Source organism: Anguilla anguilla, chromosome 15 (assembly GCF_013347855.1).
Source record: "Anguilla anguilla isolate fAngAng1 chromosome 15, fAngAng1.pri, whole genome shotgun sequence".
Classification (NCBI taxonomy): domain Eukaryota; kingdom Metazoa; phylum Chordata; class Actinopteri; order Anguilliformes; family Anguillidae; genus Anguilla; species Anguilla anguilla.
In genome coordinates, this window is record NC_049215.1 from 4,363,908 (window position 1) to 4,382,726 (window position 18,819).

General features: G+C 46.6%; 1 protein-coding gene across 1 annotated transcript in view; it reads left to right on the forward strand.

Moving 5' to 3' along the window:
* Nucleotides 1-4,417: 4,417 nt before the first annotated feature.
* LOC118213725 (dynein heavy chain 11, axonemal-like) overlaps nucleotides 4,418-18,819 on the forward strand; it is a 31,882-nt gene continuing 17,480 nt past the window's right edge. The window contains exons 1-21 of the mRNA XM_035392795.1: nucleotides 4,418-4,528; nucleotides 5,024-5,174; nucleotides 5,690-5,821; nucleotides 5,935-6,108; nucleotides 7,208-7,412; nucleotides 7,802-7,967; nucleotides 8,147-8,249; nucleotides 8,481-8,720; nucleotides 9,081-9,242; nucleotides 10,538-10,731; nucleotides 10,876-11,038; nucleotides 11,699-11,822; nucleotides 13,194-13,336; nucleotides 13,628-13,789; nucleotides 15,212-15,445; nucleotides 15,594-15,740; nucleotides 16,068-16,181; nucleotides 16,631-16,774; nucleotides 17,295-17,477; nucleotides 18,120-18,125; nucleotides 18,716-18,817. Of these exons, the coding sequence (XP_035248686.1) occupies nucleotides 4,425-4,528; nucleotides 5,024-5,174; nucleotides 5,690-5,821; nucleotides 5,935-6,108; nucleotides 7,208-7,412; nucleotides 7,802-7,967; nucleotides 8,147-8,249; nucleotides 8,481-8,720; nucleotides 9,081-9,242; nucleotides 10,538-10,731; nucleotides 10,876-11,038; nucleotides 11,699-11,822; nucleotides 13,194-13,336; nucleotides 13,628-13,789; nucleotides 15,212-15,445; nucleotides 15,594-15,740; nucleotides 16,068-16,181; nucleotides 16,631-16,774; nucleotides 17,295-17,477; nucleotides 18,120-18,125; nucleotides 18,716-18,817 (3,153 nt within the window). The 5' untranslated portion in view covers nucleotides 4,418-4,424. The remainder of the gene's footprint in view (nucleotides 4,529-5,023; nucleotides 5,175-5,689; nucleotides 5,822-5,934; nucleotides 6,109-7,207; nucleotides 7,413-7,801; nucleotides 7,968-8,146; nucleotides 8,250-8,480; nucleotides 8,721-9,080; nucleotides 9,243-10,537; nucleotides 10,732-10,875; nucleotides 11,039-11,698; nucleotides 11,823-13,193; nucleotides 13,337-13,627; nucleotides 13,790-15,211; nucleotides 15,446-15,593; nucleotides 15,741-16,067; nucleotides 16,182-16,630; nucleotides 16,775-17,294; nucleotides 17,478-18,119; nucleotides 18,126-18,715; nucleotides 18,818-18,819) is intronic.

Sequence of the window (18,819 nt, forward strand, 5' to 3'; positions counted from 1 at the left end):
CATACACGCACACACATACACGCACACAAGCACACACACACACACACACACACAGACACACACACACACACACACACACACACGCACACACACACACACACACACATACATACACACACATACACGTGCACAAACACAGACACACACGCGCACACTCACACACACACACACACACACACACACACACTAACACAAGCACACAAGCACACACACACACACAGACACACGCGCACACACACACTAACACACTAACAGACACACACAGACACCCACACGCGCACACACACAGACACACACACAGACACAGGCACCCCATATGTGTAGAGGCACTGTGAGGTTCATGCATGTCCTGTGCGTGTCCCGTGTGACAGATGCTACATCACGCTGACCCAGTCCCTCCATCTCACCATGAGCGGGGCACCTTCGGGTCCTGCAGGCACGGGGAAGACGGAAACCACCAAGGACCTCGGCCGCTCCCTGGGCATCATGGTCTATGTATTCAACTGCTCAGAGCAGATGGACTACAAGGTGAGTCTATAACTGATAGGCGTGGAGGAAAATGCACCAGGTCAGGGGTCAGGTCAATTTCAGTTCAGCCAATTCAGGAACTGGATTTGAAATTAAATTCATGAATTGAAAAAATGTCAGTAATGCTCAATAGGGATAAATGAATGAATGCATTGTTAATTAATTTTATTTAGACACATTACATTTATATTTGGGAATTTATCAGACATAGCTGTATAATAATGGTTGCTATACTTCTGATTATGATTCAGGATATGAGCTTGTCTGTGTCTCTGTTCCTGTGTTTCAGTCCATTGGGAACATCTATAAAGGGCTAGCGCAGACTGGAGTGTGGGGATGCTTCGATGAATTCAACCGCATCTCCGTCGAGGTGCTGTCCGTCGTAGCCGTGCAGGTCAAGACCATTCAGGACGCCATCCGAAACAAGAGACAAAGGTCTTTCAAATGGCTAACCTGCTGCTTTTGCTGCATCATAAATATTTTGGTTCGAAGGCGGTGTACATCTGTGTTCCTATGTGTGTTGCCGTGTGTGTTGAGTAGGTTCCAGTTTCTGGGGGAGGATATCGAGCTGAAACCCACCGTTGGTATTTTCATCACGCTGAACCCAGGATATGCCGGGAGAGCGGAACTTCCTGAGAACCTGAAAGCCTTGTTTAGGTGAGGCTCCGCCCCCTCTCAGGACACTCTGATCTGCAGTCCATCAGGATTGCAGGAAGCGTCATTTCTCTTTTTATGCCCTAATCATTTAGCTGGAATTAGCGCTGGAACACGACTATGGCTAATACTGTCAGCAGGGTTTCCATTTATAACGTACCCAGGCTTGCTCTGTCGTCAGCGAGCTCACGCAGACTCCATGTTGTGCGTGGTGTTGCTGCACAGGCCTTGCGCGATGGTGATTCCAGACTTCGAGCTCATCTGTGAGATCATGCTGGTGGCCGAGGGCTTCCTCGAAGCGCGTCAGCTGGCCCGGAAATTCATCAGCCTGTACACACTGTGTCGAGAGCTACTGTCTAAACAGGTGAGACGCACACACACACACACACACGCACACCGCACACACACTATACACACACTATACACACATTGCACGCACATACTGTAGACCCATTACACACCCACACTGTACGCACACACAAACACACACACACATATGCAAACACACACACACACACACACTCACAGACTCTGTACCCCTGTACTAGGACCACTATGACTGGGGTCTCAGGGCCATAAAGTCTGTGCTGGTGGTGGCTGGATCTTTGAAGAGGGAGGACCGGAGCAAGCCTGAGGACCAGGTAGGAGCCCCCCCCCCCTTCGAAAAAGGGGATTACTGTCCCCCACTCCACTGTATAGACTGCACTAATTATGTATAGTGTTGAAATTCCTCCTATTGTGGGCAGAGAAGCAAACTGGCTTTAAAGAGGCAGGTGGGCAGTAAGTCAGGTAAACGCCATGTTTACAGGCTTTTTTTAACCTATGTTATGATTCATATTTCCTGGCTCTTCTGCCCTGGACAGGTCCTGATGCGCGCCCTGAGGGACTTCAACCTGCCCAAGATCACCAGCAGCGACGTGCCCATCTTCCTGGGCCTGATCAGCGACCTGTTCCCCCTGCTGGAGGTGGTGCGAAAGAGGGACCTGCGTCTGGAGCAGGCCGTGCGCCAGTCTGTGGCCGACCTCCACCTGCAGCCCGAGGAGAACTTCGTCCTGAAGGTGGGCCCGGTGCTGTCTCTCTCACCGGCAGGGCGTGGCGTCTTTTTCCAGTGTGAAACTTACAGAAGAGCACAGAGTACATCTAGAACAGAGCATAGAACAAATATAAAACAGAGCACAGTGTACATCTAGAACAGAGCACAGTGCACATCTCGAACAGAGCACAGTGCACATCTCGAACAGAGCACAGTATATATCTAGAACAGCTCATAGTGCGAGATGTTTTGATTTATCCTGATATTGGGATGTAAGTGTCACCACTTCTGTGTGCCATGGTGTTGTGTTTAGTTTTGGTGAATGTATATTTGCTGCCTCCCCTGTTCTGAAGTGCATTGAAGCTCACTGTCAGTGTGCTGAAGCTTGTTGTCAGGGTGCTGAAGCTCATTGTCCGTGTGCTGAAGCTTGTTGTCAGGGTGCTGAAGCTCATTGTCAGTGTGCTGAAGATCATTGTCAACCCAGGTTCTGTCTTTCTGTCCGCGCAGGTGACCCAGCTGGAGGAGCTGCTGGCGGTCAGACACTCTGTGTTTGTTGTGGGGAGCGCAGGGACGGGGAAAAGTCAGGTACTGAACTCTCTCACTCTCTCTTTCTTTCTCTCTCTCCCTCTCTCTCTCTCCTCTCTCCCCCACTCTCTCCAATCTCTGAGTCTCTTCTTTCCAATCTCTCTTAGCCCCCATCTCTCTGTCCCTCTCCTGCTGTCCCCCTCCCCCCATCTCTCTGTCTCTCCCTCTTCTCTTCCTCCCACTCTTTCTTTCCTGAGCATTGCTTAAGTATTATTTAGCGATTGCTGATTTTTTCCTGAGTGTTTCTTACTCACGTTGTAGGTGGGAAATAGTCAAGGTGCAGTGCCTTGACTATAAACGCTGTGGGAAACACTGGTGTTCATCTCCATGCTCTGAACTTTAAAATGTTTTCATCAGCGCAATAATATTCATTTACCTGTTTCTGTTTTTTTTTGGTAAGATATTGAAGACCCTGCACAGAACCTATACCAACATGAAGCTAAAGGCTGTGTGGAATGACATGAACCCCAAAGCCGTGACCACAGACGAGCTCTTCGGCTATCTCCACCCCACCACTAGAGAATGGAGGGACGGTAAGGGTTAGGGTTAGGGGTTGGGCCTCTTGCATTCAACACCAGCTATTCACCTCAAAGGAAAGTTCATGTATCTTTCTGAACAGTAATGGCTTCCAGATGCCTTGATGGTCAAAGAGCATATTCACACACACCCCTACATGCTCTGTTCAGCTTTGAAGAAGTGAATTATTCTCTTTAAAAAGTATGTCCTTTATTTCAGGGCTGTTTTCCTCGACCATGAGGGAGCTCTCTAGACTGACCCACAATGGGCCCAAATGGATTGTCCTGGACGGGGACATAGATCCAATGTGGATCGAGTCGTTGAACACAGTGATGGATGACAACAAGGTGAGAGGCTCCCCGTTCCCACGGTCACACATAACGGAGGTAGAACGTGGCAGTGATGTCACAAGGCCAGCTGTTGGCTTGCTCACTAGTCCCGTCAGCTTCAAAATCACGGGCCAGTGCACAGAACACGTACTGTTCTGTTTTTCGGCTGTGGCTCATTGTGTTTTGCTTTTAAAAAAAATGTCGCTTATAATTTTACATGTTGGTATCAACAAATGTTTAACGAAATCAAATGAGACCTTTGTGACTTGCATCATTCATAATCGCTGTCAAGTTTCCCAAAAACTGTTGAAAGATTATGTTGGACTATTAACCCTGAATGGCTCTGATATTATCTAGTTCTACAATAGTTATCGGAAACTAGGCCGTGATCAATATTATTTATCTTCCCTGACACAGAGCCGTGTTTCATTGCAGTTTGTGTTTGTAGACCATTGTACCATTGTATGTACAATACTTGGCATGACATATTGATTTACTGCAGACCTTGTAATGTGACAAAGCAGATCCAATTTAACCAGGATGAACAAATATTTGTGCAGAAAATGAGCTGGAAGTTATGCTGAAAAACAGTTAGATAAAAACATGATGCGGCCCTATTTCGATAGATTTCTAGGGTCATATTTTTTTGTAATTTATTTTGAAGCATTTCCTTCTGGGGTTATTTTGCGTTTTTATATCCATGCGTGTCACGTGACTGCTCTCTCCCTTCCCAGGTGCTCACGCTGGCGAGTAACGAGCGGATTTCCCTGACGCCGTCCATGCGGCTGGTGTTCGAGATCAGCCACCTGCGGGCGGCCACCCCGGCCACCGTCTCCCGCGCCGGCATCCTGTACGTCAGCCCCCAGGACCTGGGCTGGAGCTCGTGAGTGCGGCCCGGCCTGGACGCCGCGCCTCGCCTTCTCTCCGTCGATCCATCGATTAGATTCTTCGGGTTAAAATATGGACACATTGTATAGCCCAGAGGATAACATGTTAAAGTGTTCAACACTTGTTTCCAATGTGGTCCTCGATGGGATATTCAAAATATTCCGCAGTCATTTTGATAGCATTCATCAGCACATATAAATCAGCAGAGCAAAACAGAAAAGCATAAATACTTTATAGGTACTTGTCACAACCAATAAGAAAACAACTCCTGTAATCATGCAATACTATGATATCACGGCCCGCCATCCAAATACTGTAGTATCGAAGCCCGCCATCTTAAAGAGCTCTACCACTTTTGTAATGAAACCGTTAATTCTCCTGTCTTTCCCCCCCTCTGCCTTCCCCCCCTCTGCCTTTTCCACTCTGCATTATGCTAATCGCCGTCCTAATTACCGAGCCTTTTCAGCCCCGCTTTTGTTTCTTTTCTCAGGTACGTAACGAGCTGGATTGACACTCGACGCGCTCAGTCAGAAAGGGCCAATCTGACCATATTGTTCGATAAGTACGTCCCGTACTGCTTGGAGCAAGTGAGGTGCAATCTGAAAACAATCACGCCGATTCCTGAGAACAGTATGGTGCAGGTAGGCGCGGGGCGCTGGGCTCCCGTGGAGTTTAATTTCTCTCAATTCTGTGTCCTTTCTGCGGCCGCCTGCCGGTGCAGACTTTCGTGCCTCTTGACTCCAGACTTTCGAGTGTTCTTTAGTCAAACTTTCATAACCTGCGGCAGCTCGAATATCAGTGGGTGAGAACCCTGAGAACGGATGCGTGCTCTACCCCAGCGTTTCTACTGTTTGGGCGGCGGTGTAGTATAATGGGTAAGGAGTAAAGGTCACCGGTTCAATTCCAGCAGACACTGCAACTGTACGGTACTTAGCCTGCGTTGCTTCAGCATATATCCAGCTGTATAATGGAATGCGGTGTAAATGCCATGTAAAAACTTGTGCGCATTGTCTGGATCAGAACATCTACTAAATTCCTGTAATGTTTGGTTGATTGATTAAAACGGTTAGCCCGGTTAAACCTTTGCTTTTCCGATGCGGTAATGCGTCTGTCTTTTTGGTGAAAGCGGCTGTTTTCCTCCTGCTTCTGTGACTAGACGCTGTGCTCGCTCCTGGACTGCCTGCTGACCCCGGAGAACACCCCCCCGGACTCGCCCCGGGAGCTCTACGAGCTTTATTTCGTCTTTGCCTGCGTCTGGGCCTTCGGGGGCGCCCTCTTCCAGGACCATGTGAGTGCCCGAGCCTGCCCCCCTCCAGGGTTAACTCTGCCCCCCCCATGTGATGTTACAGGACTGTTGAGTCTGGTTTCTTCCGGTTTGATCCGCCTCGGCATCTCCCTCAGCTCATTGACCACCGGTCTGAGTTCAGCCGCTGGTGGACCAAGGAGATGAGGTCGGTCAAGTTCCCCTCCCAGGGCACGGTCTTCGACTACTTCATCGACCCCGACACCAACAAGTTCGCCCCCTGGAGCGACAGAATACCTTCCTTTGAGCTGGAACCCGACATTCCCCTGCAGGTAAACTGCATTTTTAAGATTTGAAAGGCCTTGAAGGTGTTTTAATATTTCAAACTTTCAAGGTTGTGGAGCGCCGGCCGCCTGCAGAGTCTCCTGAAAGTCCCCGCAGAGCCTCTTGGACTTTATGGGTCCTGGTATTTCTTCTCGATGACAAATTAATAGCCTTCCTTGTACCATTCAGTTTCTTCTTTTCTGAAGACGAGGCTTAAATTTTGTCTGACTGGCCAAATTTACTGCTTTTCACAATTCCTACACAGCTGTAGCATTAATGGCACTGAAGTACCGGAGATAAAAAAAAATGATGGTTTCTCACAATTTAATGGTTGGAAAGATGCAATTTGAAAGGTCATAAATTGTGGAGGAGTTTATGCTTCGTTGCACTTCATGCGGGGCTGGCCGTTAGACGCTGATTTGCGAGTGTCTGCAAAGTGTGATTAACGAGGCGTTCAGCCGCACCGTGTGGCCCCGCACGGCGCTGATAATGTTCCGTGTTACGATAAATAAAACAAAGTGCCTGCGTCTTTATAAAAGTGAAAATAAAAAGCAAAATAAAAGCTCTTTTAGCTCCTCTCGGTCGAGTTCACCTCCTTCATTTCGCTCCACCAGCCCTGCAGGGGGCGCCAGAGAATGAGGGGAAATGATGTCAGCGAGGGTGAAAGAACATGGCTTACTTGGCTCTGTTTGCTGTGATTGGGATTATTGTATGGTCATGAATCTGCAGCTTTTGCATCTACGTTGTTGTGGAATTGGCAGAGAATTAAGGCAGGAGCTGGTGAAGTTTCCAGAAGAATATCTGTGCATGCTGATTATCTGCCTTTGTTGTACACAGCAAAAACCACTCTGTGCTCTGATCCTACTCCACGTTTTTATCCCACTATGTGCTCTAAACCCACTCTGTGCCTTAATCCTACTCTGTGCTCTAAACCCAATTTGTGCTTTAATCCCACTCTGTGTTTTAATCCCTCTCTGTGTTTTAATCCCTCTCTGTGCTCTAATCCCTCTCTGTGCTTTAATCCCACTCTGTGTTTTAATCCCTCTCTGTGCTCTAATCCCTCTCTGTGCTTCATCGCTGATGGCACACCTGTGTGTGTTCCTGCAGACGGTCCTGGTGCATTCTGCGGAGTCCATTTGCCTGTCGTACTTTGTGGACCTGCTACTGCAGAAGGGAAAGCCAGTGATGCTGGTGGGAAATGCAGGCGTGGGGAAAACCATCCTGGTGTCCGACAAGGTGGCCCAGCTCAGGGAGGACTACATGCTGGCCAAAATTCCCTTCAATTACTACACCACCTCAGCCATGTTACAGCGTGAGTCACCCGCCTGTGTGATTATTTCTCCTGTATTTCACCTGGCCGCGGCTGTAATGATAATTTTACCTAGCCTCTTCGGTAATGGTAATTTCACCTGGCTTCAGATGTAATGCTAATTTCGCGTAGGCTTAGCTGTAATGCTCAGACCTCGATGTGTGCTTATTCCACCTGGATTTCACCAGCCTCAGCCGTGATGGTCATTTACCTGTATTTTATCTGGCTACAACCGTAATGCTCATTTAACCTATCTGGAATAATAAGGATAATTCTCTAAGGAATGTCTTTGCACATGCATGTGTGGTTTCAGCCAGATGCTACGAAAAGCACAGACGTTATTGTCGCTTCAGTGGTGGGATAACTGTCCTCATTAATCTGCTTGCTTGTAGGTGTTCTGGAAAAACCGTTGGAGAAAAAAGCTGGCCGAAACTTTGGTCCATCTGGCACCAAGAAGCTCATCTACTTTATTGATGATTTGAACATGCCAGAGGTAGACGTCTATGGTACAGTCCAGCCCCATACCCTTATAAGGCAGCATCTAGACTACAGCCACTGGTGAGTTGAACTGATATCATCCCCCCCTATGGTATGTTGTGCTAGTTGAGTTTGGTACTGATTTGATCCAATATTAAATGCCCTGCAAGGGAACCTCATCAGTAATATTGGTCAGAATTACTTAATTCTAAATGAAAATACTTTAAGGGGTGAATTTTAAGGATGATCTCTTTTTTCAGGTATGACAGACAGAAGCTGCTTCTAAAGGAGATTCATAACTGCCAGTACATCACCTGTATGAATCCTGCTGCTGGGAGTTTCTCAGTCAATCCCAGACTTCAGGTCAGCAATATTTATTTTGTCATGCAAATGCACACTTGTATATATTTGAAGTAGAATGCTCCCTTGTATGTCAGTTATCCTCAATATATTGAATATATACAATATATCTAAAGGGTATTAAAGAATATTTGACAGGTCTTGGAAAACATCTGTTTAGGCTGTAGTTGTATGAACCCCCATGGGATGGCTTTTGCTCCCAAATTAAGTATGATTTCCCCTCCCCCCCACCAGAGGCACTTCTCGGTTTTCGCGGTGCACTTCCCTGGCGTGGATGCACTGACCACCATCTACAGCAGCATCCTGGGGGCCCACTTCCAGCAGGGCGGGTTCAGCTATGGCGTCACCAGGTCCGTGGGGTCTGTTGTCCAAGCTGCCATATGCCTGCACCAGAAGATGACGCAGAACTTCCTTCCGACAGCCATCCGCTTCCACTACATCTTCAACCTGAGGGACCTGTCCAACATCTTCCAGGTGGGGTGAAACTGACCCCCGTGCTTTTGAAGTAACATGTGAGATATTCTGTCCATACCAGCAGTGTGTTGGAATTTTACGACCAGGCAGTTCCCAGAGTACCCCTCTCTCCTGAACAAAATGGCACTGGAATATTTTTTATAAATGGGTGTACAGAGCAAGTGTTTCTGTCTGTCCTTGGTTTCAAATTGTTACAAAAGCTGTACTACTGAAGAGAAAATGGTTTGCTTTTAAAATTCTATTTGCCTCTTTGCTTACAAAGACACAAAAATACGTGGATTTATCACAAACTGCAGTTTGACCTTTGGAAATGTCTGCAAACAGTATGATAATGACCTGCGTGTGTTGTTGTGTTCTCAGGGAATCCTGTTTGCTCTCCCCGAATGTGTGCGCTATCCTATCGATCTGGTGCATTTATGGCTGCACGAATCCTCCCGGGTTTATTCTGACAAGCTGATGGAGGAGAAAGACGTGGAGCTGTTCAATAAAATCCTGCTGGACACAGGGAAGAGGTACTTTGAGGTAAGGAAGATCCACTAAAGATGATCCGCAGGGACATTGGACATTTGTTGTGGTTCAGGTCAGTTTTCCCCTTCACTGTAAAGTGGTTTGAGATAGTAATAATAATAATAATAATAGTAATAAACCACTGCTAGGCAGTGTACTTTTGTTTTTGTTATTTTTATACTTTAGCATTGCACCTTTAATAATGAACATTGCAACAGCTTTGAGCATTTAAGATGACTTTTTATGTGTCTTGAAATGAGGAAAAAAGATGTAATTCTAAATATATTTCTTAAATAGCAGTGGTTGCAGCTTACCTGGAATAATTTCTTAATATTTTTCTCCAACCCTATTTTTGAATCATGGCCTCAGATTTAATATTGGTGATTCAGATAAAACTAGTTCTGCTACTGGCTGCTAACTTGGATGAATGAAATCTCAGGGTTACTTATCATCGATTATCAGAACTTAAGTTTTATCTGAATTTGTGTTGAGCAAATTCTGAGCGATTAAATGAACTATGTCACTGAGACATTCACGAACAGCTGCCTTACGTATTAGAAAACTACGTTTTTATCCCATATATTGTTTAGTTTTCCTAAAACAGAGCAGAACCTCTGAGTTATGGACAGACCAGTCAACTGAACAGGTGTAAGACTGGCACATAATTATCAATGTCCAGCTCAGTGTTATCACTGAGGCACCAAAATGTGTCACATACTTCATTAATAAAAACATTTAGAAATTTGCCAGCATCGCCTAATCTTCATGTTAACATAACCAACATAATATCCATGATAATAGGACCATTTCATTTTTAAGACTTAAGATTGAAAATTTTAGTCAAAATGTTCTCCAAACTACTACATTCCATTGACATATACAGTATTAGTCATGACCATGCTCAGCCAATCAGCATTAGGTAGCCAAATTGCTGGCATCTTTGCTGTAAAAAAATCAAGTAGTGAGGAAACTAAGGACTGTCAGTATGACGTTACCATTTTATCTACGTCTTTGGACAATGTTAGTGGCTAATAATTTCCTGGACAAAGGCCTTAAGGTCAATTTAATTGTGATTTCAGACTCCTAGCCTCACTGGGTCCCATTAATTTCAGAGTATTACACTTATCTGTCTACTGCCCTCTGGTGATCGCTGCAAGATATTGCAAGTAAAATGAAGTCAAATGGGGTTAACGGAGTTGGACCATTAGTCACTTAATGCTGTGGTTACACTTTCTAATTAACTGTGATTATTTCACATATGTACAGTAATTATACATTCAAATGCTACAGCACCTGTCCGTCTATTCCAGGGCATAGACGAGTCCATCTTCATCCACCAGCCTCTCATATACTGCCACTTCGCCCACGGGATGGGGGAGTCCCGCTACGTGCAGGTGTCCGACTGGGAGAAGCTACACAAGACCCTGACGGATGCCCTGGAGCACTACAACGAGCTGCACGCCGTCATGAACCTGGTGCTTTTCCAGGAGGCCATGGAGCACATGTAGGTCCCTCTCCACCCGCCCAACTGCTGTTTCACTGTGACTGTTTACCCTCTCGACAGGAGCCAAAAACACGGATAGCGTGTGGAATTGGAAGCTGACACCATGGTTGTTTTTACGGTGTTGTCCCGTTGCGTTTTAAACAGATGCCGGATCAGTCGGATCCTGGAGGCCCCACACGGGAACGCCCTCCTGATCGGGGTGGGCGGGAGCGGGAAGCAGAGTCTGTGTCGCCTCGCCGCCTTCATCAGCATTTTGGAGGTCTTCCAGATCACCCTTCGCAAGGGATACGGCATCCACGACCTGAGGGTGCGGCATTACAGAATCGCCTTTGCGCCTTTCTGATGCTCACTGTCATTGTCACTGTCAGTGTTGGTAGTGGTTAGTATTAACCCTGATAGGTAGCATTAGCCCTGCTTGGTTGTGCTGACCCTGGTAGGGAGTGTTAGCCCTGCTAGGTAGTGTTAGCCTTGCCAGTCAGTGTTAGCCCTGCCAGGTAGTGTTAGCCTTGCCAGTCAGTGCTAGCCCTGCCAGGTAGTGTTAGCGGTGTTAGCCTGGTAGAGAGTGTTAGCCTTCACTCCCTCAGTGTGAAATCACCTCCTCCCTGCTGTCATGCTTGCTCAGGCCTCTGAGTAAAATGGCAGAAACCTTCTCCTTCTGTAGTTCTGTGGAAAATAAGACAAATCAAACACACTTCAAACTAATTTTTTTTGTATCAGAGCATTTGTTTCAGGTTATTAAGGCCCGGTAAGCAGTAAGAAGGAAAAACGTCATTCCTTAAATTACCCGTATCTCAAAAATAATTACAGGTCAGATGTTTAGGTTCATTTCACGGGGAATGACCCAGTGTGAAGAGATGATCTTTGATAAGGTCACTAAAGTGCATTTGGAGGTGTCACATGACCTCCCAGATCGGAGTCCTTCCATGCCCTCCGGGGTCCCATCCTGTCCTTACCCTCTCTTCCCCAGAGCGACATCGCTGCCCTGTACCTGAAAGTGGGGGTGAAGAACATTGGGACCGTGTTCCTCCACACCGACACCCAGATACCCGACGAGCGCTTCCTGGTTCTCATTAACGACATGCTGGCGTCAGGTACCCGCTGCAGTGGGGTAGGATGGCGGGTTGGGGGGGGGCGGGGCCAGCGGGAATCACACTCCGACGTAGAAACTGAACACAGAGGGCTCATCATGGGGAGGTGTTGAGAGACGGGAAGGCTTGCAGGTCAGTGCGGCTTTGAATGTGGCTCATCAGTAGGGGTTATGGATCAAATGTGTAATTAGTGACGCTGGAGGTAACGAGTCACCTTCTGCCACCCATAGAAAATACAGCGCTCAGTGTAATTATTTGCAATCAGTAAATGTGAGATTGATTATATACAAAGCTTTTTCCCCAGATATAATTTGGTATTTTTTGGGAGAAAATGGACAAAGTGCAAAAGTATAATTGCAAAGATGAGATCTCTGTTTAATGCAGACCTAGGTCAAATGCGAATTGGATTCAAATACTTTTCTACGCTTTACTGATCTTGTTTGGTGTATTGGAACCAATGAAATGCTCTCAAAAATCATAAAACCTGCCTTCTGGTCATATTTGCAGGCTCAATTACACAAGGCAAGATCAATAGAGCGCAGAAAAGTATTTGAATCTAAAACAAATACGTATTTGACCCAGGTCTGGTTTAATGCATCCTTACTGTGCCTGCCTGAAAGGATGGTTTCACTTTTTTGTTACAATGGATTTAAATTAATTATTGTATTAGTCTGCTGACTTTTACATGTAGACATAACAGAGCAAAATTTGTGCCACAGAGATTTGTAAATATGAGCTTATGACAAAAACAAAGATGCATGAAGATCAAAGAATATCCTATTACAGATGGCTTCTTAGTTTAGAGAAAAGCACTTGCTCTGACCCAAACCAGTATCACACACACATGAGAAGGAGAATGCACCCTATTTTGGTTTAGTTATAATGTGTGGAGGCTAAAACATAGTGAATATTCACCCTTTCTGATGCTGCACTGCACAAAATGTCTTAACAAGTGTTTTAGTATTGTAATGAGTTAACATCTTAAATCTTATTTATAAATTGTAGTAGAAAATATTAGCTTGTTTTAAGTTACTTTGTACTTGACAAGTGAAATTGTCTTACCTTATTGGAAAATCTTGAAATTAGTGAAACTGACAATAATTTTGTCTTATTTAGCAAAAATAAGTGATAGAATAAGCCTAAATATAAGACTAAAATACTTGTAAAGGTTGACTTACGTTTTGCAGTGTGTCATGCTCAGTCGACATGGCCTGCTGTAGGGGTTTAGTGGGCTAAATCCAGGCCTCTGAGCTCTCCTCTGCGTGTGCTGTGATCTTCAGGGGACATCCCAGATCTGTTCAGCGAGGAGGAGCTGGACCTGATCACCTGCTCTATCCGCACTGAACTTTCCTCTCTGTGTGCTGTGATCTTCAGGGGACATCCCAGATCTGTTCAGCGAGGAGGAGCTGGACCTGATCACCTCCTCTATCCGCATGGAGCTTCGTGGCCTGGGCCAGCTGGACACCAGAGAGAACTGCTGGCAGTTCTTCATCGAGCGAATCCGCCGGCAGCTGAAGGTCAGGCCTGTCGACCGATGTAATGCATTTATTTTGGCTATTGTAATTGTTATACCAAAAAAAATGGCTGCTTTCCAGAGTGTAGTGCAGTCAGGATACATTTTTGTTATGTTTTGGTGAAATATCTTTCAATTCTTTATATGTAGTTGATTTGAATGTTTCCCCCACTCAGTATCTCCTCCATAGCCTTTTCAGGAAGGAGCGAAACCCTGCTTTTTTTGGGCATTGTCCGTTACATTCACGCGTGTCACACACAGGTGCTCATATCTCTCACACGTGTCACACACACAGGTGGTCCTGTGCTTCTCGCCCGTGGGCTTCACTCTGCGCACGCGTGCCAGGAAGTTCCCGGCGCTGGTGAACTGCACCGCCATCGACTGGTTCCACGCCTGGCCGCAGCAGGCCCTGCGCTCAGTCAGCAGCACCTTCATCCACAGCCTGGAGGGCCTGGAGGTGAGGAGCACCGCTGGGTCTCTCACTGCCTGCTCCTAATTCAACTGTAGGGCTACATTTTTACAAATCCATTTACATTTGGTACCCAAAGTGGGGCTGACCGTGTCCAATTCCCACTCCCAATTTGGAGTGACCAACCGTCTACGAGCACAGCCGTGTTCACGCGTGAACTCCACTGAATATATTTGGGAGAGTGTAGATATCCACGTTGTCGCCAGCTGCTTCTTTTCACACCACAGACTACAGCTTAGCTCACACAGAGTGGAGTCAGAGGAAGACCTTTCATATGCGGCTTTAGCACGCGGTCCACGGGTGCCAGTCGACCCGCAGGGATTCCTCCCATACACTGGGCAACGCAGTCGCTAATCACATTCTTTCCCTTTGGAGCTACTGGCCACAGACAGCACTGGCACGATCTGGATTTAATCCGAGAATTGTTTTTATTTATATTGAAATTCTACAAATTAATAATTCAACAATAAACACGGCTTCGCTTGAAGATTTGCAGAGCAGATTTTTGTATGCATGAGTATTGTGCAGAACTTTTAATGGTATTCACTAATTCAGTCTCATTGTGCTTTTCAGAACAGTCACTAATGTATTTAAAGTAGAAAAAAACATGATAACATTAAGTAAAAATGTAGGTGTATGATTAAATTTTTTGTTTAACTTTCCTATGCTGTTGATTGTGCTGTTGTAAAACTGCTTTATCAGAATATGTGCAAGCTGACTGCATGTCAGTCCCATGGTCAGACACAGCTGTGCCGTGTTCTAGGAGAGTTGTGTGGTAAACATGCCGCTTTTCCTGCCTGTTGACCTCCCGATCTGCTCCCAGCACATTAACCCAGAGTCATTTAGGAGTTTAGACACTTCTGCTGGCAGGTCTGTCAGTGTGAATGTGAACTAGATGCTGCAGAATTCATTACTGCCACTCACAATCAGTTTACGACGGTAATGTATAATCCACGATGACAGAAACGAGTGTAATTAGAAGGCAGACAGAAGCTATGTCATTGGTCAGCCAAGAAACGATGAGCATCCATAATGAAAGAGGGGTGGACACCCTGCTGAAACCAGGAGACTGGATTATAATATCGCCCTAGAACTGGGCAGAGCTTTTCCCGCTACACTGAGACCCCCATTGGGAAACTGCACAGGTTCCAGTGTAGCCTTGCAGTGGAATCTCTTCCTCCATTGTGAACACCTTATCCATCTCCATTGTGAACACTGTACGCAACAGTTTTATTTCCAGAGGGGTTTTCTCTCTACTGAAAAACATGTTTTGAAGTATAAAATTGAGTTTGCCCTCATATGTGCAGTGTTACTGACATTTCCTTGCACATTTAATTCTTTTAGCTCTTAAAATGACCAATAAAATGTAGTGCCTTGTTAAATCTGTCTTCGTATTCTTAACTCGCATAGCCCGAAGTGAAGGATTCCGTAAGCGAGTTCATATCCTACGCGCACACCAGCGTGAACGAGGTGAGTGCCAGGTACCAGCAGAACGAGAAGCACTACAACTACACCACCCCAAAGAGCTTCCTGGAGTTCATGAAGCTCTACGGCAACCTGCTGGGCAAGAAGAGGAAGGAGCTGACCCAGAAGATGGAGAGGCTGGAGAACGGGCTGCAGAAACTGCAGAGCACCGCCCATCAGGTGAGCCCCTCCAGCGTCCTGCGCGTCTGGTGTTCTTTCTAAGAAACGCCCTCAGTGCATTAAGCCTCAAAACGCACTGTACGGCTGCCCGAAGGTTGTGGTGTCTTTTTCCGAGCGAATGATAAGCTGCTGTGTCCGGCTCCTTCAGGTGGAGGATCTGAAGGCGAAGCTGGCCGTACAGGAAGTGGAGCTGCACCAGAGGAACACGGACACGGAGGCGCTCATCGCGAAGATCGGCCAGCAGACTGAGAAGCTCAATCAGGAGAAGGCCATCGCAGATTCTGAAGAGCAAAAAGTGGGTGTGCTCACCCTGCTGAGAACCATTATTATTATTATCATTATTATTACTGTTGTTGTTATTGTTATTTTTGCCATAACCATTGTCAAAGAATTATTGTCATCATGACTACTGAGAGTTTTGAAGTTTATTTGGTCCACAGGGAACACTGCCCCCTCCTGATCAACCAATATGACTTTGAGCTGCTTAGCTTCTATACTAACAGAGCCTGCTTAGCATGAGTCACTGGGCATGTTGAGTGAGTGAGAGTAGTGTATGTATGTGACAGTGCTCAGAGCTGCTTGTGCTGCTGGTGAAGAGTTGCTACCCATCTGTGTGCCGCAGGTGGCAGCCATTCAGGCCGACGTCACAAAGCAGCAGAAGGAGTCCGAGGACGACCTGGCCAAAGCCGAGCCCGCCCTGCAGGCTGCTAACGCCGCACTTAACACCTTGAACAGGGTGTGTCCCCCCTGCCCTGCTGAGCTGCATCTGCTTCACCTTCCACACCTGATTGTGCCTGTGTCTTATAGTACTGACTGTACCTGTGTCTTACAGTACTGACTCTACCTGTGTCTTACAGTACTAACTGTATCTGTGTCTTACAGGACTGACTCTACCTGTATCTTACAGTACTAACTGTACCTGTGTCTTACAGGACTGACTGAGCCTGTGTCTTACAGTACTGACTCTACCTGTGCCTTGCAGTACTGACTGTACCTGTGCCTTGCAGTACTGACTGTACCTGTGTCTTGCAGTACTGACTCTACCTGTATCTTACAGTACTAACTGTACCTGTGTCTTACAGGACTGACTGAGCCTGTGTCTTATAGTACTGACTCTACCTGTGCCTTGCAGTACTGACTGTACCTGTGCCTTGCAGTACTGACTGTACCTGTGTCTGAATGCAGCTGAACCTGACGGAGCTGCGCACCTTTCCCAACCCTCCTGGGATTGTGTCCAACGTGGCGGCCGCTGTGCTGGTCCTTCTGGCGCCACAGGGCCGCATTCCCAAGGACCGCAGCTGGAAGGCAGCCAAGGTGTACATGAGCAAGGTAAGAGGAAATAACCCAACAATAACCCAACAGCATGCTCCTGAGCTGGGCAGAGATAACCCAACAATTCCTTAGCCGGACAGAGATAACCCAACAGCATGCTACGGAGCAGGACAGAAATAACCCAAACAACATGTTCCTGAGCTGGCAGAGATAACCCTACAATTCCTGAGCAGGTCAGAGATAACCCACCATTGGGGTCCCTAGAAGGATAGCATAAGAGGCTCAGATTGGACACTTAATCTGCTGCACCCAATGAAAGCTCTCACTTTAAATAATGTGGAAATTAAACCATCTGCATGTAGTTTTAAATGTGAGCATAAAATGATGCTTTCAATCAATTGTTTGATTTCTAAATACATCATATTGCAGTAAAACAGATTTTGGCTGTTTTTAACACTTCTTCTCCAGATTTGGCTTGAATTAATTGGCCCTGGGCCCCCATATTCAATGATTTGGTGGGCGTACAGTCCAGAGGGGATGAATAAGTGTCCATAGTGACAGTCTCCCTGGCTTTTAGGTGGATGACTTCCTGCAGGCCCTGGTGAACTTTGACAAAGAGCACATTCCGGAGGCCACCGTGAGGGTGGTGCGGGAGGAGTACCTGAGCGACCCCGAGTTCAACCCCGAGTTTGTGCGCCAGAAGTCATCGGCCGCTGCGGGGCTGTGTGCCTGGGTGATCAACATCGTCCGCTTCCACGAGGTGCGCCTGCCTGGGCCTCCTCCGCTGTTCACCCTGTGCTAACTGCGCCTCTGTCCCCTATTCACCCTGTGCTGACTGCGCCTCTGTCCCCTATTCACCCTGTGCTGACTGCGCCTCTGTCCCCTATTCACCCTGTGCTGACTGTGCCTCTGTCCCCTATTCACCCTGCGTGAATAGTTGTATTTCAAAATAAACAGGACCGCTGACAAATTTTCTAAATGTGGATATGCAAAAATGCATTTATATAGGCAACTCAATCAATAGCAGTGTTTTAACTCATCAATAGCAGTCTTTCAGAATTGGCCTACATGAAATGCAATGAATAGGCAACAGACTGTAGGTCGTCCCAGCACATGGTTTGAATTACAGTATGAGCAGCGAATCACCTAATCGACATGAATCCTGATCTCCCCTACTATGTTTGGTCATTTTTCATCATGTTTATCACTGATAAAAAGAATAATCACAAGTGGACATGCTCATTTTTGTCAGCACTGACTCATCTTACATAGTGGAGCAAAATTAATTTCCATTGCTTAACTGGATACTGTAACTGATCATTTTTGCCACAATGTGTCTTCTTGTTTTGTTTTTGTCTCACCTGATATTCCTGCGTTCCTGTCCTGCTGGTACCATTCAAAGATGTTTGTGAGTATGATTTCCATTTGTTGTTCTGGTTCATCATCATCATCATCATCATCACTGAGTTCAAATGTCTTCGGAGTGATTTTGTGGCTGTCGGCCTATAGCAGAGATCTGTGTAATAGAAGAGAAAGAACTGTAGCGCCACCAAGATTGACCAGACAGTAGTAGTGGTTATAGAGCCACTTTTCATTTGGAATAGTGTTAGTATAGTTTACGCATGCAGGCTTGTTTGTGAGAAACGGCTGGCTTCTTTTCCAATGTCAGCTAATTAGTGAACAATTGCTGTTTGCATAGAATGTTACTTGTCTGAGGAAATGTGTGAATAATTGATAGAGCCATTGTTGAGGTTTTGTGCTGTTGCCCCTGCTGGGTGCTGATTGGTTGCGGCGGAGCAGCTGATGGGGGGGACTCGGCGTTAAGTGCTGATTTGTTGTGGCGGAGCAGCTGATGGGGGACCCAGTGCTGAGTGCTGATTGGTTGTGGTGGAGCAGCTGATGGGGGACCCAGTGCTAATTGCTGATTGGTTGTGGTGGAGCAGCTGATGGGGGACCCAGTGCTGAGTGCTGATTGGTTGTGGTGGTGCTTTGTTTCAGGTGTACTGTGAGGTGGAGCTGAAGAGGCTCTGTCTGGCCCAGGCCAACGCTGACCTGATCGAGGCTGCAGACAAGCTGGAGGTCATCCGCAGGAAGCTGGCTGT